We start from the raw sequence: 21,335 nt of genomic DNA on the forward strand, positions 1-21,335 counted from the left end.
TTAACCTCACGCCAGATCGTACTCGGCAATCAACTTTTCAGCGCAAGTAACGCCAGTGACATAGGCGACGGCCTGAATGTGGCAGCTGGCTATGATGGGCACGACACCCATATCCGCAACCCGCAAGTTCTCAAAGCCAATAAGCTTGAAGTCGTTATCAACAACTGCATCTGCATCGCCAGGCTTGCCCATCTTTGTCGTTCCGGTCATGTGCCAGCTCGAAGAGATGGTCTGTCGCCAGTGAGCAAGGAGGTCCTCATCAGAATCGCCCTTGGGACCTGCAAGCGTCTCCACGTTATCCTTGGCGTATCCGTCTGACTTGGCAAGGCGGAAAGCATCGCGGAGAGCCTCGATAGCTGCACGACGATCAAACGGCGTGGAGAGGAACTTGGGGTCGAACTTGAGAGGCACGTTGGGATCGGCCGACTGCAGCGTAACCTCTCCACGGCTCTGAGCGTTGTAGTAAAAGACGAGGATACATGAGTAGTTGAGGGCCGACTTAGGAAAGTCGGGAATGAACCAGTGGATGGGAAAGTGTGTCAGGATCTCGTAGTGAGGCACCGTCTCCTTGTTCAGGAAACTTTGCTCCTCAGCAGGCAAAGCCTTGAACTCTTCAGACTGCACCAGCTTGTCGAGCTTGAACCAGCCAATGCCGACCTCGCAGGCAAACTTTGTCCAAGGACCAGTGCCGTCGCGCTTCCACTGCTCGAGGGCCTCCTCCATGATCTTTTCGTCTCCGTAGAAGGGCGCGCGGTCTGTGTCGCCCTCCTTGCGGGTGTAGACGAGGGGGCAGAACATGTGGTCTCGGAGACCCTGGCCGATGCGTGGCACATCCTTGACGACGGGGAGGTTGAACTTTTCTAGCTGGTCCTTGGGGCCGATGCCAGAGTGCATAAGGATCTTGGGGGTGTCTAGGGAGCCGGCGGAGAGGATGACCTCCTTTGAGGCGAAGTCTAGATAATGTCAGTACATGTATGAGGATGCGTTCTTCATCATCATCTTGATGGATTCAAGATGAAGAGCAGGCACACCCCTAAATCAAATATGAAATGAAACTCACATTGCTTGCCGTTGGCCTCAACACCAACAGCCTTGGTACCCTCAAGGATAACCTTTTGAACAGGGGACGACGTAACAATCGTCAGATTCTCCGGCACAGGAGTCAACAAATCATTGGACGTTGACCTAAGTCCCTTGTTGCTAGAGTTGATCAAGACCGACATGCCAAGAGGGTTGCCTGAGTTGTGGTCGGGGTTGAGAGGGAAACCAGCCTTCTCGAAGAGATCCAGCACAGGAGGGAGGTCCTTCTCCCACTCGCTGGCGTAGCCAACGTGCAGCTTACCAGAGCTGCCGTGGTCGTCGGCCTTGGGGGCGGCATACTTGGAATCGATGCCAGCAGGGAGGTCACCGTGGAACGTCTCGAGTGCCTTGAAGCGAGGCTGGATCTTATCCCAACGGTACGCGTCGTCACCAACGACACGCGCCCACTCCTCGTAGTCATCACGGGCACCGACCGTGTAGACGCCAAAGTTGATGGCGCTAGAGCCGCCTAGACCCTTACCCCGCGAGTAATCCAGCTCGCGGTTATCACAGTGCTCCTGCGGCGCCGTCTTGTAGCCATAGTTGAGCTCCTGGTTCATAAACGTAATCCACCGCTGGCCATCCACCCTCAGGTTGCGATCCTCGTTGGAACCTCCGGCCTCGAGGAGGAGGACGCTGGGCTTCTTGGCGGAACGGGCAAGGCCGGCGGCGACGGCGCTTCCGGCAGGGCCACCTGTGCGCGGAGACGGAACGCGTTAACGGGTCTTTCCTAAGAGACATGGGTGGAGAGGCGAGGTGCGAGTCATGCGCTGGGCGGGATGCGGATTATGACATACCTCCGACGATGATAAAATCATAAGTTGACGACGCCATTGTGCTTATCCTTTCTGATCAGGCAAAAGGACGAGTCAGTGCAAAAGTTTGTGTGTAACAGCAACCTCGGCTAGGATCCAGGATATTAGAGAGAAAAAGGAATGATTCCCAACAGTCACCGTGCAGATCGCATTGGAAGAGGGGGAGGGGAGAATTAAGAAGGCCGTGATAAGACACTTTCCTCTCTCGCCGTTCGGTCTTACTTAGCCCGGGCTGTCCTCGTCATTGGCGTGTAATGCAACCTCGGAAGGAGCTTTTTCCTTCCATGACCTATGTAACCTGAATCGCGTACAAAACGTGCTCGGTGTCAATAGCAGAAGAAGCTTTGCACAGCGAGAGAGAGGCAGAACCAACAGTGAACACTCTCCACACGTGGGAACTGATGCAACCCCGGTAGGCTTCCGAGACGTCTACAGGGTTGATCCCTCTCCAACGTTCCCCACTGACTCGCTGACCTTCTTGGCTTCTCTGGCTGGATCCGGTCTTCGTAGCTTGCCCAGTCGCGGACAGACCTTTCATTGCTCGCCGTCAACTGGAGCCCTGGCTTAAACCCCAGCTGAAGCCCCAAGCTCAGTCCAAACAAGACCTTGGCAGCAGCATGGCTTGCCCTTGTGGCCTATTCCCCACTCGTTCCGAATGCGGTTTACCCCTCGGACGACTCCGCAGATCCCGCGGGCCGTAGGGGTTTTAGGGGGCACGGGGGGAGGGGGGATTGCCCCTTTATGCCGCATCTGCCGGAATTTCATAACGCGATGATCTTCTCCTTATCTAGATGGTTTGCGCCATGAGGGGGAAACGGGGTCATGATCTGCAGGGGGCCTGTCTAGCCTTTCTCTTTGTTCTTCCCTAGCGTCGTGTTGCAGTGTTCGTGTGCTGAAGAAAAGTGAGCAGCGGAGCCGCAGCCGCCCACCACCCAGCGTGTCCGTGTTATCACCGCGCAGGGAAGAGTCGACAAAAGGACGGATGGAACATTGACGGTTGAGGCAGGGGTTTGCTTGGTTTTTGTTAGAGAGGCGAAAAGACGTGTTGAAACGAGTTGGAATGTTCCCATTAAGCTAAAATCTGAGGGCGCATGCACACCAAGATATGCTCCCGATTTATTCCAGACAATCCACACATCTTTTTTCTCCAATTCAGTCCCTCCTTATTTCTTTTTCTCCCCTCTTCGTTCCAATCCCTCGGGTCGCTTCCTAAATCCTTCAACGAAGCGCAAGAGCATGTCGTCATGGGCATCGAAGAGCAGTTCGTCCTCCTCTCCATCGGCCTAATCACCATCGGCGTCCGAGTCGGTGTGCGATGGCGCCAAGTTGGACCGGCCGCATGGCAGCTCGACGATTACCTGATGCCCTTTACTGGGGTGAGTAGTGCCAAGTGAAACCCACCTGTTGGTTCGTGAACCAACAGAAGGAATGCAGCCTGCAGAAACAGACACTGACGATCCTCATTTTTGGTGTACAGCTCGTCTTCACAGCAGAGACAGTAGCGGCGTATCTAGTCGGCGCCAAATTCCAAGGGCTCACTAATAGCTACATGACGGACGCCGAGAGAGCCAACATCGATCCAAACTCTCGGGAACACTACAATCGCGTCTGGGGCTCCAAGATCCAGGTTATCGGCTGGTCGTTTTACGCCTGCATCCTCTGGAGCCTCAAGTTCTGCGTCACTGCCTTTTACGGCCGACTCACGTATGCTCTACAAATCGAAAACGCAATGGACAGTGGTTAACTTGGGTAGATCTGGTCTCGCTCACCTCAAGACCCGTGTGAAGCTCGCATACGTTATCCTCGCAGTCACCTACGCGGCCGTCGCTCTCACGATCCTCCTCTCATGTCAACCATTCCACCACTTCTGGCAGGTCACCCCAGACCCGGGGACTCTGTGCAGACCGACAAACTCGCCCGCCTACGTCTTGGTCGTGGTTATCCCCAACATCTTGACTGACATCTATCTGCTCTCGATCCCACTGCCTGTCAGTTTTTCCCATCTGAACCCTGTTCCTTGTGCTGACTCGACTAGCTTCTCTGGGGTGTGAATATCAGCTTGCGACGCAGACTTACTCTTATGCTTTTATTCAGCGGTGCTCTCTTCATCATGATGGCTGGCACAATCCGAGCAGTGACCATTCTCTCAGTAAGCCCAACCCACCATCCCCATGCCTCAATGCATGTCATCTTATTAACTGTTCGTTCCATCTAGTCGGGTCCTGAAGGAGCTGTGTCGGGCAGCGCTTGGGCATGTCGAGAAACCTTTGTCGCCATCATCGTAACGAACCTGCCGATCATCCAACCCCTGATCCGAAAGGGTGCCAGCATGATTGGTCTGAGCGTCCTTTTCAGTCGACAGACAAAGTCCAACGGCGAGAGTCACCAGCTTCGAAGCAGCGAGATGGGCGGAAGTCGATTCGGTACCCGAAAGACGCAGACGCGAACGCATCCACTATCTGTTCCTCAACCTACGGCTTGGGGCAGCGACGAGCACATCTTGCCCGAAGACAGCGATGGCAGGTCTACCAACAAGGATGGAAACGGTGGTATCATTATTGCGCAAGAGATCAGCATCCAGTCGGAGGCCGCGTCCGCAGTGGAGGCAAGGGATGGTCCGAGGGGCCCGGCGAACGACTGGGGTTTCAAAGCCTCGGCTAGAACGCCCCAGCAGTATTAAACCCGGGAACCCCATACTCAGTGTATCGATAACGGGGAAGATCAATGCGATCCGTTATGGAGTGGGTAGAAAAGTATAAAATAACGTATATAGACATGTAGCGCAGAGACCACGGGTCGGTGACTCGGGTTGTGGATGGGATGCTCACGCCGCGCAAGGATACCCATAATGTAATATTATCGCCGCAAACAGATGGAACCTTCTAAATACGGACTAGGAGACGCTTCGTTTGAGTGAAGCGAATGTACAGGATAAAAAATAACCCGACAAGGGACATGGCTCCAGCGTAGTACGCGGCAGGACGAAACTCCTCGACCCCTTGGTCACGGCTATCTCCGGCTAGTGAATAGATTCCAGATGCGATAGGCGTACCCTAGAGAAACCGTTTAGCACATGTTTCACGAAAAGCAGTGGCCAACTTACAAAGAAGAAGCCGCAGAACCAAGTCGTCCACAGGATGGGGAGGATGCCCAGGGTGTTCTCGGCCCCCATCGTGGCCCCGACCATGGGAGGGACCAGACTAAAGAAGGCGCCGCATCCGATGCCGTTGAAGATCAAAAACACGGAGAAGATGCCAACTGTGGAGGCCAATGGCCAGACAACGAGGGAGCTCAGGCCAATGAACAGCAGGCAGAGCACCAAGCTATTGAGAGGCCCGAGCAGCACATCGGCAGTGTATCCGCCCAACACACGGCCCACCGTAGAAGCGAGATTCCAGGCCGCTAAGATGACGATGGCTATCTGGTTAGAGTACCCCATAGATCTGGAAAAGATGGGAATAAAGTACGGCGGAATAAAGAGCGGGAAGCACGAGATTGCCGTCCCCACCACGATGAGTAGGAACCTCGGCTCCTTGAAGCGATACCTGAGACCAATTTAGAGAATAAACTTTTTCCAAGACATGTTGACTTACCATTGAAGTTTCAAGTTGGCGCTCGCTGAACCCTTGGGTTGTTGGATAAAGTAGGATGCAGGGATGCAGACTCCCCATAGCATGAAGCCCAAGATGCGAAACGTCCACGCGACGTCGAGGTTTCTAACGAGGAGATTCGTTGCAATGCTCATTACGGCGGCTCCGAGACTTCCTCCACCGAAAACGATACCCATTGCGAGACCTCGGTACTTTTTGAACCATCGGAGAGGCGCAGTAGAACACGACTAAAACAAGTGTTAGGTGTGTATCAAACAGGTATCGCGTAGACTCACAAAGATGCACAGTCCTCCTCCGATGCCAAAAATAACCCCATGAAATACAAACAGAGCTCCGACATGTTTCGTAGTCCAACTTGCGAGAAACTCTCCAAGGCCCATTAAAACGGCCCCTGATAGTGCCGTCTTTTGGTATCCCAGCTTGCGAACTGCTATACCCGACAAGACACTAAGAGAGATCATGAAAGATGTACCCAAAGACCCAACAAACGTTAAAGTCGTTAGACTAGACGATGTCGTCTCGACGAGTCTCACTTGCATGATACCCCAGGAGTAAATCACGCCGAGGTAGACAAACAGTGAGCAAGCTGCTGCTGCGACGGGGATCCATCCTCTCGGGTTGTCAAACTCGATCTCTACAGTTTTTGGTGTAGGAGGGGATGAAGATTCGGTTTGTGAGCGGTCGGTTTCGTTGCCCTTTTCGGTGTCTGAGGAGGCCGACGAGCCGGGCCAGTCGGCGACTGGAGGTTCTGTCCGAACAGTCATTCTAAGATAACTTTGGGGGATAACAAGACACCCGGAAAGGTAAGAAACAAAGCGGAAAGAGAAGAGAGAGTCTTGTTTACTGTCTCGAGTTGGAACACGAAGAAACAGGAGAAAGATGACCGTACAAATAGCAATTCAGTCAGACTCTCCGATCAAATCCTCCCTGTCTCGGGCCGTCGGCGTCGGCTTTGACAATGACATCTAATCCGAGGCTTCTAGATCATGATTTTGGCGATATCAGTGGAGAAAATGGAAGGATTTTACTGTTAGTTCGTCTCCTGACAGCCCCATATCGAGATCAACCGGGTCGTCGGGAGAACCATTCCCGACGGGCCATCGGGTTTCGGCTTTGGTGACTTATAAAGATACCAGTCTAACAAGACAACTTCTCGCCGTTTTGATCAAGACAAGTCAATCATTACCTTTTATCTTTGCTGCAAGTCAAATTTCTTCTAGTCAAGTTCATAATCATGGCTCCTTCAAGAAACGATGATCTCGTCTCAGAGGTCCCTTCGCACCAAACCCCCGTCAAGCCAATGAGCAAAGAAGGATGCTTGATGCATCGTTCACTCATCCAACATCCCTACATGGTCGAATCGGCATCTGGTATTGAGCTTAAACTTGCCAGCGGACAGACTGTCATCGATGCCTGTGGAGGCGCAGCAGTCGCCCTCATCGGCCACGGCAACGAGGAAGTCATCCAGGCTATCACCGACCAAGCCCGAAAAGTCAGCTACGTCCATACGCAGGCTTACACAACTGCTCCTGCTGAAGAGCTTGCCAATCTCATCCTTGAGGGCAACCCTCATGGCCTTGAGAAGGCCTTCTTCGTTGGCAGTGGAAGTGAAGCTGTCGAGTCAGCTTTGAAGCTTGCACGACAGTACCACTTTGAGAATGGCGAATCAAAGAGAGTTCACATCATCTCAAGACGGCAATGTTACCACGGAAACACAATGGCCACCATGTCAGTCTCGACAGTCCTGGCTCGCAAGACTCCCTACCAAGGATTCATGTATCCCAACGTTTCGCACGTCTCTCCCGCGTATGCGTACCAATACAAGCATGAGTCCGAGAGCGAAGCAGACTTTACAGCAAGACTACTCACAGAGCTCGAAGAAGAGTTTCTGCGAGTTGGCCCTCTGAACGTTGCCGCCTTCATCGCAGAGACCATGGTCGGCGCGACCGCAGGTTGCGTCACGGCTCCTGCGGGCTACCTCAAGGGCGTCAGAGCTCTCTGCGACAAGTACGGCATCATCCTGATTCTTGACGAAGTCATGTGTGGAGTCGGACGTACTGGAACGTTCTTTGCTTTTGAGCAGGAGGGAGTTGTGCCAGATATCATGACAATCGCCAAGGGTCTTGGAGGCGGTTATGCCACTATTGCTGGTGTTCTGATCCACAAGAAGGTCGTCGACGTTCTGAGACGGGGCTCGGCTGCTTTCAACCACGGTCACACATACCAGGCACATCCCATTTCATGTGCTGCCGCATTGGCAGTGCAGAAGATTGTCAAGCGGGAAGACCTAGTGTCCCGATGTGCCAAGATGGGAGCTGTCCTCGAAAGAGCTCTGCGTGCTGAACTCAGCGAGTGCAGGTCCGTGGGAGATATTCGAGGACGAGGGCTCTTCTGGGGAGTCGAGTTTGTCAAGGATCAATCCACCAAGGAGTCATTTAGGCCTGATATCAAGTTTGGCCCTCTTGTGCAGCAACTGGCTTTCGAGAAGGGTGTTGCACTGTACCCTGGTGCTGGTACTGTTGATGGTGTCAGGGGAGATCACATTCTGATTGCACCGCCTTTCACGGTTTCAGAGGAACAGATCAGTCACATTTGTAGAGTGTTGAAGGAGGCTGTACTAGAAGCGGAGAGGAATCACCTGTAAAATGCATAGAAGCAAACAGTTAGATTGACATAATTAGCGAGAATAATGCATTCATTTCAATTCATCATGCTGCTAATCTCGGCGAATTCCACCTCCTGCAACATTGACCACCAGTTCGGAAAAGGGTCCAGAAAAGCAGGGTTGCCCGTCGGGTTCAAGCCCATGGGAACTTGAGCATGTTCTCTCCCTACTCTGTCGTCATTTTCAATGTCTCTTGAAGAGTTTCTATCCGCGCGACGAATCTGCTGTAAATGCAAGTCAGATCGATCTACGATGCGGTACTCGTGGATGGATTGGTGCAGAGTCTCAAAGTCGGCTCTCGATCTTCCCCGAAACCGCCCGCTATCCTCGGTGGCGCTCTTGTATAAGAGCGACGAGTTTTGAATGGTTTTAATCTGCCAACGTTAGTTCGAGCACCAAACTCGAGGCTCAAAGGTGCACGTACCCAGCCACCAGCCAACTCCCAGGCATTCTGAAACTCCTCCAAGTATTCCAAACCCCAGTTCATCAACTGCTCGGCTCTCGGACTTCTACCAAGGTTCATCTTCGGAAACCTGAAGATGTACAAGTTGAGAAAGCACGCGGTAAAGGCGCAGAAGCCGGAAAAGGGCGTCATAAGAGGTATGCCGCATTCGGAGGCCTCTTGCAGCAGGCATGTAATCTGTTCAGCTGCTCCATACAATTCTTTGGCGCTGTCCTCCCACCATCCTGGCGGGGCTTCTGCCTCGAGGAGAGGAGGATGTATGGGACCTTGGGGTGTGGATTCGGCGGTTGGTAAGAAAGGGAAGTATTCGCGGTGAAGCATGATGGTACTGTTCGATGTTGTCAGTCAAGGCAGCATCAAGCCACGGTCAGCTGCTCACCTTAGATAGTACAGCATGTTCAAATATATGAAAGATTCTCCATGTCCCAAAGTCATGTGAACGGCAACGCTGTGACGTGGATAATGCAACCTGTGATGCTGGCTCCTCCTCCACTCTTCGAGTCGGTTTCTGCAGTTTGACCAGAGCGAGCCTGGTACCCAGGGGCAATTCTCTGGTGCGCACATTCCAGGTGCACACCGGCCGTTATTGAAGACGAACGCCATGGCTTGAGCGTAAATGTCAAACCCAAGAACAATCGTCTCGAAGCTCTGCGCGAGATCCAAGTTACCAGACGGATCAGAGTGGTTAGCCGTCAAGTTTTGGCTCAGCGAAGCTCCGTCAGATCCAAAAGCAAAGTCGAAAAAGTTTGGCGGTCGAGGGACCTTGAGCTTTTGCATCTCGGGCATGGGGAGCATGCGTGGGTTGTAGGTCCCAGAGTTGATGGTGCAGTCCATGATGAAGCAGGCCCAGTACGTCCGAGTCTCGACAACTACGGCGAGCTCGTCCATGTCGTTGTTCTGCGAGATGTCGAGAGCGTGGGGGGAGATACGGGAGCTGTGCAGGGACTGCATGATGCGGATAGCCATGCCTGTATGATATCAGTACCATGATCATAGAAGAGCCTCGGAATACCTACCGCAGTGCATCCATGCTTTATGAAACTCTCGTACACCCCACTCGTAGAGCGTCAAGATGAGAAGCGCCTGAACGACCTGAACATTTGGCGGTAGGAGAATGAGATTCGAGAGGACACTCCAGGCGTATGACGCGTAGCAGTCGCTACTGCGTAACCGATGAAGCCATTCTCCGTTGCATATCGATGATTGCTTCCTTGTTATTGCAAGGATAGTCGCCAGAAGTACCTTGCTCTCTCTTGATCGGCCAGACTGGAATTCTTTGACAAACGCCGAAGGCTGCAGTATCCTCAGCTCGGGGAACTTGGCTGTGAAAATGTTGAGAGCTTTGAGAACGACACCTATCGGTAATCTCGCGAGATGCTCATCAACAGGTTCCTGTCCCCAGCTCGAGACCGTCCTCCTCGACAAGGAAGGACTCGGCCTCGGCGGTCTGATGGGATCCTGTCGCGTAACATCGGGCGTACTCGCAACCGTCGAAACATGATCCGCTCTCGGAGTAAGCTCCGGTGTCGCCCTCTGAGCCCTCGCAGCAATCTTCTTTGCCGATCTAGCCTGCGGCCGAGAAAGCTCGCACTCCGAGTTCCCCAGCTTCAGACACTTCTGACAAGGCGCAGTCCCCTCATTGACACACTTGATCTTGGCCTTTCTTCACGCCGCGTATCTGTTAGATCTCGTCTGGGCCCATGACGCGGGACTCACCGGCAATGGTCGCATGATAGACTGGAGCGCATCGTTACGGCTTCGGCTTTGAAGGAGGGAAACTTTTTTTGTTGTGTCAGATCCGAGTTCCGAAAGCCGGAGCTTAGTTTGAAAAATTCAGACACCAAAACTCCATCACGGACGTCGCGGATGTCGGACTAGTCAGTCGCGCCTTTGCGACGCGTCTAACATCGGACATTTTAACAAATCGGCCGATTGATCCTCTCTTTGGTGGACCGCAGATGCGAGTGAGGTTGTCATCGATAAAATTACATACAGGATAGAATTGCTACTGATCGCGACAGTTTTTACGTTAAACAGATTCTAGTAACAAATCTCAATAATGCGATAGTTAGTCGCCCAAGGAAACCCAAATTGCCTTTAAGGATTAACCCGAGTGTTAGTCCCCTAACAATTAGCGCCTGTCATGGGCGGTCTTTAGTGGCAGGACTGTTAAGGCTTTATGGTTGCATGGCTTACCCTAGAGTTAAGCAGATATCATGATCATCTTGATATCACCTTGTTGAACCAGTTTGAATGGAGGCTCTTAGACATTAGAGTAGATGATCGTTTAAGAACGGCCAGATTACCTACCCTACAGAGAACCGCTAAAAGTAGGTAGGAACCATCTAGGTACGTCACCCACCTTAAACCAGGGGCGCTTAGACTTGCCATGGGCCATGGCACAGCGTTTACATGTTCCCTTGAACATACTTCGGTGGCCGGCTTTATAAGCAAACACAGGTATTTAATGCAAAGGCAGGATAACCTTATCAAGCATCGCATTCATCTTTGTCTGCTTTTGTTCCTCTCAAGCCAAGTCGTCAAACCTTTACATTCTACCTACGCAATGTCTCCCCCTGCCCGAATGGATGCGTTGGTTGTCAAGACCTCCAACAACACTCCAAGACTCGTCAAAGAGTCACTTCCTACGCCCAAGCCTGGAGATCACCAGCTTCTGGTCAAAGTATCTCATGTAGCCCAGAACCCGACAGATGGTACAGTGTCCCTGTTGATATGCATGTCTTGCAGTTGATTGACCCGGTCTTGCACAGTCCAGTCCTTTGACGGCAATGCTTTCGGTGACGGTGCTGTTCTCGGATGCGACTTTGTTGGCGTGGTTGAGGAAACAGGGACCAACGTGACTGGAATCACCAAAGGGACCATGGTTGCTGGTCTGATCTGGGGAGGTGTGTCTTGTTGCAGTTCTCCGTGGGCCCAAGACTGACCCGAGTTAGGCGAAACCAAGGGGCTTGGAGGTTACAGCGAGTATACTCTTGCAGATTCGCGGATTTGCTTCCCGGTTCCTCCAGGCCTGGCCCCGGCAGAGGCTGCCACACTGCCCCTTGCATCGGCTACTGCCTTGCTCAGTTTGTTCTCTGAGGACTGTCTAGCCATCGACGCCAGTGCCGCCGAAAACACCGCGGTTCTCATTTGGGGTGGTAGCTGTGAGTCCTCTTTTGTGCTCATTCTTCTAGCCAGCATCCAGATGGTGCTTGGCGCTTCCACCAGCAGCTAATACCACCTCTAGCAAGCGTCGGCCTCTACGCCACCCAAATCGCTAGGTTGCATGGGTTAGAAGTCATCACGACTTGCAGCCCAAAACATCACGGCCTCGTCAAGTCTTATGGAGCGAAACATGTCTTTGACTACCGGGATCCGCAAGTAGTCGACAAGGTTCGAGGGGCAGTCCCTCAGCTCCGCTATGTGTTTGATACCATTGGGAATGACACTTCTTCCGGAACGTCTTCTCAAGCCATCAGCCACCCCAATGGTGTCCTCTGCACAGTCCGCCCTGGCAAAGCAAACACACAAGATGTGTCCAAGGACATCAAGGTAACAGACGTTCTCGTCTGGACAGTCTTCCTAAAGGAACACCGTTACGGAACCTTTTACTGGCCCGTGAGTCGTCTTGTGCCAAGCTTGCAGAACTTGAGAGACTAATAACTTTGATAGCCCAACGAGGCAGACCACAGGTTGGCTTCTGAGTGGTTTCAGAAGTTACCGGATCTCCTGTCATCTGGCGAGATCAAGCCCAACACACCCAAGATTTGTGAAAACGGTCTGGATGGGGTGTCTGAGGGATTCCAGGAGTATCGTCAAGGCATCATCTCGAACTACAAACTTGTCTACAAGCTGTAGGCCGGCTGGAACAATGTAGAAGATCGGCTTGAGGCTGGGAGGCGAGGTGTTTTATGGAGATAAATCGACACTGGACGTCTACACACCATTCTACAACCAATCATCAATTCTCCAAAGCCCAAAGGATCCTCAACTCTCTTGCCCGATCCGACGTCTTCCACCCCGTCTCCCTTTCAATTTTGGCGAGATGCTTCAAAAGCGCCATCTTTTCCGCGGGGAAATCACCAGTCTCTGACATCCCATCCCCGTCGTCTGTTGATTCACCCACAGACGATGGGGTGGCTCCAACTGGGGGGTGGATACGGCCACCTTGATGCTGGGCAGAACAAGGGGCTTCGCCAATGGGGCCGAAAACTCTCCCAGCAATATACAATGGTTGAAGATGGTTTACCCAGTTGGCACTTAGTTTCGAGGTCTAGGTCAGTGACTGGGAACAAACCAGGGGCTGCGACGTACTGTGATGGGTTGCTGATAGAGATGCCTCCAAGTTCACGAGCATGCCATACAGGATCGCGCTAGAGATGGTTAACTCTTCATTCACCTTTAAATAGAACTGTTTCGTATCTTACCACCCGTTTTTCATCGACTGAAGAAGTGACCGGAACCAATCCGCTCTGCAGCAGGAGAATTGAGCCAGTATGGTAGAAGGTATTCCCACATACTACCTCCCAATCAGCCTTGAAACTCACACGGTGAATGACTTACTCGATGCAGATGATGCAAAGACGATGGTTGGAAAAGGATTCTTGCTTCCCGCATCCACTCTCATCAGCGGCTTAGCACTCTGTTGACGCCAGCGCCTCCACTGTTGAAGCTCTTCCCACGACGCCTGTGCCTTTTCCCTCAACTCGGCTGACGACGAGTCACCGCTTGCGTTAAGGAGATTGATGATTCTTGCAAATATGAGGATGGCAAAGTTACAGTAGTCATCCGTGTTGCCTCTGGCAGCAACTACTGCAAGCGAGTCCTCTTCAACCCACGAGTCGGTGGGGATGAGTGTTGTCTGGTTCAAGATGAATGCAGCCCACACGTCTGCTCAGTCTAATGTCAGTAGATGTTTCCTGGATCCGCATCGTGAGTCCATGGGACGGCAGACCTATCCTTGCAAATGCCCAGAAACATGTCTTGACTATGCCTGCACTGTTACCGTTCCACTTCCGCATCCGCAATAGACCAGCACATCCCTTCAAGTACATCGCCATGTCAGCCTTTGCACGATAAATAGACCGTCAAGCCAGTGTCTAGCCACTCACCTGAAGGTGACGCCGCCACTCGGCCACCGTTGATGCCATCATCTCGTAGACACAAAGCAAGGTGCACGTTGCCAAGATGGATGACCCATCAACAGCAGGATCATGGCTGAGAAGAAGACGAACAGTGTACTGATACAGCTCGAGCGTGACTTGTCTAGGGCGTCCCCGCAAGCTGTCAAGCTGACGGGAAGCCAGAGACATGGCCGCAGCAGCAAAGGGCGTAGACTCCATCATGCGATGAACGCTTCGCGCAGAAAAGTGCATGTCAGAGTCCGTCGTCTCACACCACGTGGCAGTCTCCCTTATGTAATTGGAGATGAGGTCAGCCTTCATCCGCTGCGAGATGGGGAACCGAGGTTCAGGCTCAGGGGGTGCACCGCGGGAGAAAGCTTGTCCGAGGGAGAAGGGAGCAATGGAAGAGCCATGTAAGAAAAGATCAGATATGAAGGGAATTCTGAAAATTTCCGAGGGAAGCTCTGAGGTATGCGTGACATCGAAGGGGTGAAGAGCTTCCGCCGGAGCAGCAGCGTCGTCGTTGAAGCTATCGTGCCCCGATTCCTCGACGTAAATCTCACCTCCTCCATTGTCTGGATAGTCTAGGTAAGGCTGTGTGGCTCCTGGTATGAGGCCTGAGGCGCCCTGGAAGTGCTCGGAGCCAGCATCTTGTTCGGCACGACAGTCAGAATCATCATCGAGTGACTGAGCATCGTCTCTTCTGTAAGTCTGAACAATGTCATCCGTATCATCTATAATCTTAGAAAGTAAGGCATGTTAATAAATAGTACCTTTGTAGCAGAGTGAGACTCACAACGAGCGTTGAGGAAGCGGGTTCAGCAGCTTCGGTCGCGTCGGTTCGAGCCTCTCGCCTTTCCCTATCGACAGCCACGAGGGCAGCGATATGTTCCGAAGAGAGCTGGAGCGACCTGGACGGATGGAAAGAGACCTTGAGGCCCCAAAAGCATTGATCGTTTCGTATGTGGCATTCCCGACAGGTGGGACGGCCCCCGTCACCTGCACGTCCTGGCTGTCAGAACTTGTGGACGGGGAGTACTGGCATGATTCCGACTCACATCTGCGTCTCCGTCTACGACAAGGGAGGCTTGTTCTGCAAGTCAGTTATCTGTCACCCAGGCCCGAGCACAGCAATTGTACACACCAGCCTGCTCGAGAACGGCAATGCTTCCTCCTCTTTCGCTCTCTAGAGACTACTACCTCTGGCGAGCTGATGGATCCATGGGTCTCGGCTTGGTCAGGCATTGGCAAGACAGTCAAGGTTGGCCAGGTTTGGGTGAGGAGTCGAATGCTCGAGGAGCGGTTAGAATTTACAGTTTTTCCCTTCTGCTTCTTCTCTTTTTGGGTTGCTCCACCTGAATTGGCTTGTTTCGGGTAACTGCACGAGCGACCCCGTGCTAGACAGAGATGGAATTTCGCTTGCGGGGAGAGGTCTGTGATATGACGAGGTGATAATAGAGAGCCTAGACAAGTCTAGACTGGGCGTCTCCTCTTGCCGTCCCCACTTGTCCAGCGCTTCCACATGCCCAGCTGACTCGTGACATGCACCACCATTAAGTGACTCCCCAGCGTAGATGTCCCTCACCCTCCACGGCATGACGGCATTCTTGGGCAAGTCAAGCCGAGCGATCCTCAAGTTGGTCATACTTCTTGCTGCTACCTCGCGCCTTGTCAACAGGGTACTTCTTTTTCGTCACTTCGAGCTTCTCCAACACGATCTGCGCCGGGTCCACTCCGATCCGGTCGGCGAGGAGGAGACAGTAGGTCAAGACGTCGGCGAGCTCTTCACGGACGCGCTTGGGGTCGGCTTCGGCATTCCATTGGTAGCACTCGAGGAGTTCGGCTGCTTCGATGGAGACGCTCTTGGCGAGGTTCTCGGGCGTGTGGAACTGCGCCCAGTCTCGCTCGGCGACAAAGGCCGCGAGTGCGTCGTGGACTTCCTTGTTAACCATTGTAAAAAACCAGTTGGTGCGAGCCTGTGTCATTATACTTGTAAGCGCGCTGTTTTAAACGTGGTCTTTGCAGGCCATGACTTTACAATTAAACCTAGGTTAGCCCCTGGTCGAGTTTGAAATGATGATGAACGTCAAAAAGGAAGTAGTATGCGGCAACGCGGTTCGGCTGCCATTCAAGAGTATATGGTTGCATCTCGAATTGCGAGAATGTTCTGTGGGACAGTCCTTTACGTGGCGTTCGGTTATTCGTAGCCTGTGCGAGTCCTGGGATCACTGTCGTATGAGCTTCTAGAGCCTCCATGTCCACTTAAAGAGCACTGCTCATGTTCCACCTTGTTCACGGGGTAGTGTATTCCGCCTCAGGCCTGTCGAGAGAGCGGTTCACACAAGCGAGATGTAGAGACCCTTTAAGGAGTATCCGAGTACCGGTATGCTCGAAAGTGGCTGGGGCCTACGCATGCACCTCAGGCCAAGCTCACCGCCTCAACCTAAGTTCTCTCTGGTCCCCCCAGCACCAACTTAGCTTAGAGCGGTTCTAGAAACGGAAACAGATTTTGCCGTGGCTGAGTTTTGTCTGCCAGTTAGGTGGTGTTATAATAGATGGCAGACACATTTGAGACAAGATAGAGATGTTTTCTTTTTAGTTGCTCAAGAACTCGAGAATATAAAACGCCGATTCAAAGTTGGAAAGACACCAAAAGTCTTAAATGACGTTTCGGCTAGTCAATATAGAGACTTACCTTTTACCTCATGGCCAGCTGGGTAAAAGTGAGAGCGCTTCTACTTGCAAGTGGCTGAACGCTCGGATCCATCCTGCGCCCCATGAGCGTTTCCGCTTGCCTCGTCTGCATTAGCCATCGCCATGCCAAGCACGGCGGATATGAAACTTGGAAAATTTGGTCTGTCAATATGGAGAGGCGGAATTACCGCAGACGGGCTTGGCTATGCGCTTTTTCGCTGGAAAGTGCAGACGCTGAGGTCATGATAGCCAACTTTCCCCAGATCAATCGAGAGCATGGGCCTTCTTCCCCGGGGAAATCCTGGATTGCGTCCTAGCCATCAGGCGGGACATTCAAGATGCACAGGGATTCTATAAAAGGACCATATCGCCAACGTAAAAGGGCTCCGAAAGTGTAGACAACCTCATCTCTCCAACGGCAAAATCTCAACCTACAACATGGCCCCGTCGAAAGAGGTCATCATCATTGGCGCTGGCGTCTCAGGCCTGGGCATGGCCGTCCAGCTCAAGCGCTTCCTTGGACACGCCAACTTCACCATCTACGAAAAGTCGGACAACATTGGCGGCACCTGGTGGCACAACCGCTATCCCGCGTGCGCCTGCGACATCCCCAGCCACTTCTACTCGTACAGTTTCGCCTTGAACCCCGACTGGACGACTACGTATCCTGGCCGTGATGAGCTCCACGAGTACTTCATGTCTGTTGCTGAAAAATTCGACATTCTGCCCCATTGTCGGTTCAACGCCATGTGCTTGGATCTGGTCTGGGACGCTGCGCGTTCGCTGTGGGTGTGCACTTTTGAGGACACGCAGACTGGTGAGCAATTCGTCAAGGAGGCGCCAGTTGTCGTGAGCGCGGTTGGAACCCTGGACCGCCCTTACATCCCCGAGCTTGAGGGCGCCGAGTCCTTCCAGGGCAAAATGTTTCACAGTGCTCGATGGGATGATTCCATCGAGGTCAAGAACAAGAACATAGTGGTCTTGGGCAACGGCGCCTCTGCAACCCAGTTTGTTCCCGAGCTTGTCAAGGACGTTGGTCCCAAGGGGAAAGTGACTCAACTGGTCAAGAGTGCTCACTGGTGGACAAAGAGAGTATGTATACTTTATCGGCTCACGACAAGTCCAAGCTAACACAGTTTCTAGGGAAACCCAACCTACTCAAACACCTTCAAGCTCACCATGAAGTATGTCCCACTCGCGGCTCGCATGTACCGCATCCTCCTCGCCTGGGACCTTGAGAAAGTCTTTTACTCTTTCCTCATGACCAAGGACGGCGCCCGCATGAGACAAAAGATCCGTGACGCCACCAACTCGTACATCGAGAATGATGCTCCGCCGCAGTATCGACAAGTCCTGAGGCCTGACTACGAGCCTGGCTGCAAGCGCAGGGTCAACACGGCAACCTATCTGGCCGCCCTGCACTCACCAAACATGCTCTTGGCCAAGGACCGGGTCACTAAGATCGGCCCACACCACGTCGAGACGGAGAGCGGTGCCGAGTACCAGGCAGACGCCATCATCTTTGCCACTGGCTTCACGACCCAGAAGTGGCTTCACCCAATCCGCGTCAAGGGCGAGAACGGTCAAGACCTCCACGAGGTTTGGGACGCCTCAGGCGGTGCTGAAGCCTACAAGGGTACAGTTGTCACGGGCTTCCCCAACTTCTTCATCCTCTACGGGCCGAACGCCGCCACGGGTCAACACTCGGTCATCTTCCACTCCGAGTGCCAGATCAACTACAGCTGCCGCCTATTGCGACATGTACTCACCGGCCGGCACCCTGCGGCCTCCATCATGGTCAAGCCCGAAGCCCAGCGTCGCGATCTAGCCTGGGTGCATAAGAAGCTCAAGAACCTTGTCTTCAACAGTGGCTGCCAGAGCTGGTGGATGGATCCCAAGACGAAGAAGAACACCTTCATCTACCCAGACCCCATGTTCCTGTACTGGTTGCGCACGATATTCCCACGCTGGTCTGATTTTGAAGTCCGTAGGGTTGAAACCCCTGGGGGCTCGAGTTCCAAAGTTGTCTTGAGCACGCTGCTAGCTGTCGGGTTGGGCTCTGTTGCAGTGGGGTGCGCCAAGGATGTTGACAACTCTCTGAAGCTTGTCAAAGAACTTTTGCAAAGCGCTGAATCACTGTTACGGTCTGGGTAGGACGTGGTGTAGTCATCATCGGTACGATAGACGCAATGTAACTATCTATTCTTAAAAAGTATGCTATCATGGCATTTTATCTACTGGCTCCTGACCTTGGACATAAAATAAGATGCTTGACGAAACAGCTCCATACGCAGTTCCCAAGTGATGCCACCACCTCTTATTCTTGTTTTTCATTGACTTCTCTGCCGTACACACAATCAAAGAACACGCTAATAAACACATGGCAGCATCAAAGTCCAATGCTACAAAACACCGCAACTACCTCCATTACCTCTTATGTCACTTTCATTTTCGACTCATCTATGTCCAAGTACTATTCAATCATTCTTTCCCAGCTCCCAAAAGTTGATGCATGTGCGATGAGCAGTTGGAGGTCCTGCTGGAGCTAAATTTACCAACCCTCACTTGTAATAAAAATGGTGTCGAATGGGTATATTGCCTACACTAAACAAAAGAAAGGCTCCTAAAATCTCATGCCACTGGTTCATTCTTGTAACTACCTAACCCCTATGATGCCCTCATTGGTCTTACGGGTACAACAGCGCCTCGTGTGCGGAGTATCTTACACAGGCTTGCTCAACCAAGGATCCTGCCATAATGATGCTTCACTTGAACAGCGTGAGATGTCTGGGTTCCGATGCTAAACCTTTGCCTTCTCCACCGTCTCAATCTCCCCAGCGTCCTTGGACTCGTTTCCCACCTCAGCATCCAGGGCGGTACCGGTTCGAGCATCAGCCTTGATCTTCCTGGCCACCTTTACAGGGTCACCGCCAGTCGAAAAGATCTGATCAATGTCTTCAAGTCTCAAGTTGCTTGTCTCGGCTAGTCCCAAAAGTCAGCAAACTCTCGCAGTCATGGAACGTCGGGACATACGGAAGAGGAAGTAAATCATGGGGATAAAGGCATAGTTGGTTGCCATGAAGATCAGATAGGCCTTCCACTGAAGTCTTCGCACTATCACGGGCGTGATAAGGACTACTGTGAAATTCCAAAGCCAGTTACTGCTTATGCCGATGGCTGAGCCTTTGGTTCGAGCCTCGAGGGGAGAAGTTCAGGGACGTAGACCCAGGGGACACAGTTGACCCTAAACAGTTAATTATTGGTGACCAAGCCCGGTGATGCAGAAGGAAGAACTTACGACATGCCAAAGATGAGCTGATAAAGAAAGAAGAATGCCACCGACGCAGACGCAAAGGATAGACCTCGATCCGTCTTACCTCCATCCGACTGAGATAACAAAGCAGAGATGAAAAGCATGCAGGTTCCGAGGCCGAAGCAGCCCCACAGCATTGTCTTTCGCCGTCCCATGCGGTCCAGAGCCAGAGAAGGCAAGATGCTGCCAAACATGAACATCATCTGAATGCAGCCACCGATGATCTGGCTCCTCTGAACCGTCATACCCACGTTCTCTTCCAGGACAGTTGGGATATAATATACGACCATGTTGATACCACTGACCTGATTTACAAGCTGGATTAGCCAGGCGAGGAAGACGCGGTAGCCCGTTCGGTTCTTATCCCGCTTGAAGATGGTGCCTCCGGTCTCAGCCTCGATGGCTTGGAGGATCGCTGTTCGCTCACACTGGATAAACTCGTCGGTGGGCTGCATGTCGTAGACGGCACACAGTGTTTCGATGGCTTCAGCTTCGCGGCCATGGTTGAAGAGCCAGCGCGGAGATTCTGGTAGGGCGAAGACCAAGATGATGACGAGAATTGCAAAGAGAGCTTGCAGGGCAATGGGCAGGCGCCAGGCGATTGGGCCGCCCACGAAACTCATGCCAAAGTTGAACCAGTATGCAAAAACGATGCCGACCTGGTGAAGTATTAGTATGGGCCTGACGCAAAGGTTTGGCAAGGTATCATGACGTACACCAACAAACAGGACTTCGGCGCTCACGAGACGGCCACGAGACGTGGGTGTACAGAGCTCAGACTGGTACCTATGGTTCAATGTCAGATCAAGGTCGTAGAGAACAAATATCGGTGTCCTCTTACATGGGAACAGTCGCAGTCTTCAGCCCAGTGCCCATTCCGGTGATGATTCTACCAACAACGAGATGTGCCACATGGAATGAAGTCGTCTGTAGCGTAGTGCCAACCACGACAAAGGCCATGGCTATCCAGATGGCACGACGTCTGCCAGTCTTTTCACCCACAACGAAAGCAACTATCAGGACGTCAGTCACGAACCCGGGCTCCTCGCAGTCACCATGACTCACCAACACAACCAACCATACATCCCAGGTTATAGCAGGCGACAATGATGCCAGTCTGCGAGTCACTGGGTCTGTTGAAGAGCTCAAGCCAGTCCTCGTTCTGCAAGATGGGCCCAAAGACGCCCTGCTCGTAGCCAAAGAGGACGAAGGCGGCGAGACAGCAGACGGTGATGCCGAATTGGAGGCTTTTGCCCCTGCCGAGCCAAGAGCGCATGGTGAAGGGGTGGAAAAAGGATGTGTAGAGGTGGATTGGTCGACGATTAATGAATGTCAAGATGCGTGTGAGAGATGAGTGATGCTTTCTTTTGCCATCAAAGACCATGCATGACGAGGTTATATACAAATGGCGCTGTGGCTCGGACCAAGTTGTCGACAGCTCTGACTTGCGCCGAACGGTAGCATTAACCCTCGCCGTCCCCGTGGGGTCTCCATGTGGCTGCGAGCTAATCTACCCCAGAATCGAGCTTGTCCCAGGTCTCGCGTATGCAGATGCCGAACACAGGTGAATC

General features: G+C 52.6%; 9 protein-coding genes across 9 annotated transcripts; 4 read left to right on the forward strand and 5 right to left on the reverse strand.

Annotated features, from left to right (window-relative positions):
- Positions 1-6: 6 nt before the first annotated feature.
- On the reverse strand, positions 7-1,914 carry MRS44_008270 (uncharacterized protein; the record flags this gene model as incomplete). The annotated part of the gene is made up of 3 exons (XM_046275870.2): positions 7-953; positions 1,061-1,774; positions 1,878-1,914. The coding sequence occupies 3 exons, from the start codon at positions 1,912-1,914 to the stop codon at positions 7-9; spliced, it is 1,698 nt and encodes a 565-aa protein (XP_046133706.2).
- A 1,225-nt stretch (positions 1,915-3,139) lies between these two features.
- On the forward strand, positions 3,140-4,575 carry MRS44_008271 (uncharacterized protein; the record flags this gene model as incomplete). Its single annotated transcript, XM_065620847.1, has 5 exons — positions 3,140-3,271; positions 3,373-3,599; positions 3,649-3,883; positions 3,931-4,044; positions 4,111-4,575. 5 exons carry the CDS (start codon positions 3,140-3,142, stop codon positions 4,573-4,575), a joined length of 1,173 nt encoding a protein of 390 aa, XP_065476919.1.
- Positions 4,576-4,777: 202 nt separating this feature from the next.
- MRS44_008272 (uncharacterized protein) lies at positions 4,778-6,270 on the reverse strand (the record flags this gene model as incomplete). Its single annotated transcript, XM_046269066.2, has 4 exons — positions 4,778-4,948; positions 4,999-5,440; positions 5,489-5,733; positions 5,782-6,270. 4 exons carry the CDS (start codon positions 6,268-6,270, stop codon positions 4,778-4,780), a joined length of 1,347 nt encoding a protein of 448 aa, XP_046133704.1.
- Positions 6,271-6,740: 470 nt separating this feature from the next.
- On the forward strand, positions 6,741-8,150 carry MRS44_008273 (uncharacterized protein; the record flags this gene model as incomplete). Its single annotated transcript, XM_046275869.2, has 1 exon — positions 6,741-8,150. One exon carries the CDS (start codon positions 6,741-6,743, stop codon positions 8,148-8,150), a length of 1,410 nt encoding a protein of 469 aa, XP_046133703.1.
- A 56-nt stretch (positions 8,151-8,206) lies between these two features.
- Positions 8,207-10,382, reverse strand: MRS44_008274 (uncharacterized protein; the record flags this gene model as incomplete). Its single annotated transcript, XM_046275868.2, has 5 exons — positions 8,207-8,545; positions 8,596-8,962; positions 9,014-9,602; positions 9,651-10,297; positions 10,351-10,382. 5 exons carry the CDS (start codon positions 10,380-10,382, stop codon positions 8,207-8,209), a joined length of 1,974 nt encoding a protein of 657 aa, XP_046133702.2.
- An 818-nt stretch (positions 10,383-11,200) lies between these two features.
- Positions 11,201-12,492, forward strand: MRS44_008275 (uncharacterized protein; the record flags this gene model as incomplete). Its single annotated transcript, XM_046284014.2, has 5 exons — positions 11,201-11,348; positions 11,406-11,540; positions 11,589-11,798; positions 11,882-12,252; positions 12,307-12,492. The coding sequence occupies 5 exons, from the start codon at positions 11,201-11,203 to the stop codon at positions 12,490-12,492; spliced, it is 1,050 nt and encodes a 349-aa protein (XP_046133701.2).
- A 103-nt stretch (positions 12,493-12,595) lies between these two features.
- On the reverse strand, positions 12,596-15,709 carry MRS44_008276 (uncharacterized protein; the record flags this gene model as incomplete). Its single annotated transcript, XM_065620848.1, has 8 exons — positions 12,596-12,893; positions 12,949-13,007; positions 13,062-13,153; positions 13,198-13,524; positions 13,589-13,700; positions 13,746-14,498; positions 14,554-14,668; positions 15,405-15,709. The coding sequence occupies 8 exons, from the start codon at positions 15,707-15,709 to the stop codon at positions 12,596-12,598; spliced, it is 2,061 nt and encodes a 686-aa protein (XP_065476920.1).
- A 1,180-nt stretch (positions 15,710-16,889) lies between these two features.
- On the forward strand, positions 16,890-18,605 carry MRS44_008277 (uncharacterized protein; the record flags this gene model as incomplete). The annotated part of the gene is made up of 2 exons (XM_046283505.2): positions 16,890-17,543; positions 17,595-18,605. 2 exons carry the CDS (start codon positions 16,890-16,892, stop codon positions 18,603-18,605), a joined length of 1,665 nt encoding a protein of 554 aa, XP_046133698.2.
- A 646-nt stretch (positions 18,606-19,251) lies between these two features.
- MRS44_008278 (uncharacterized protein) lies at positions 19,252-21,040 on the reverse strand (the record flags this gene model as incomplete). Its single annotated transcript, XM_065620849.1, has 6 exons — positions 19,252-19,433; positions 19,485-19,558; positions 19,750-20,423; positions 20,481-20,550; positions 20,606-20,777; positions 20,830-21,040. 6 exons carry the CDS (start codon positions 21,038-21,040, stop codon positions 19,252-19,254), a joined length of 1,383 nt encoding a protein of 460 aa, XP_065476921.1.
- Between the last annotated feature and the right edge of the window lie 295 nt (positions 21,041-21,335).

The sequence above is a fragment of the Fusarium solani genome, assembly GCF_023522795.1.
Source record: "Fusarium solani strain SB1 chromosome Unknown bctg00000004, whole genome shotgun sequence".
Lineage (NCBI taxonomy): Eukaryota > Fungi > Ascomycota > Sordariomycetes > Hypocreales > Nectriaceae > Fusarium > Fusarium solani.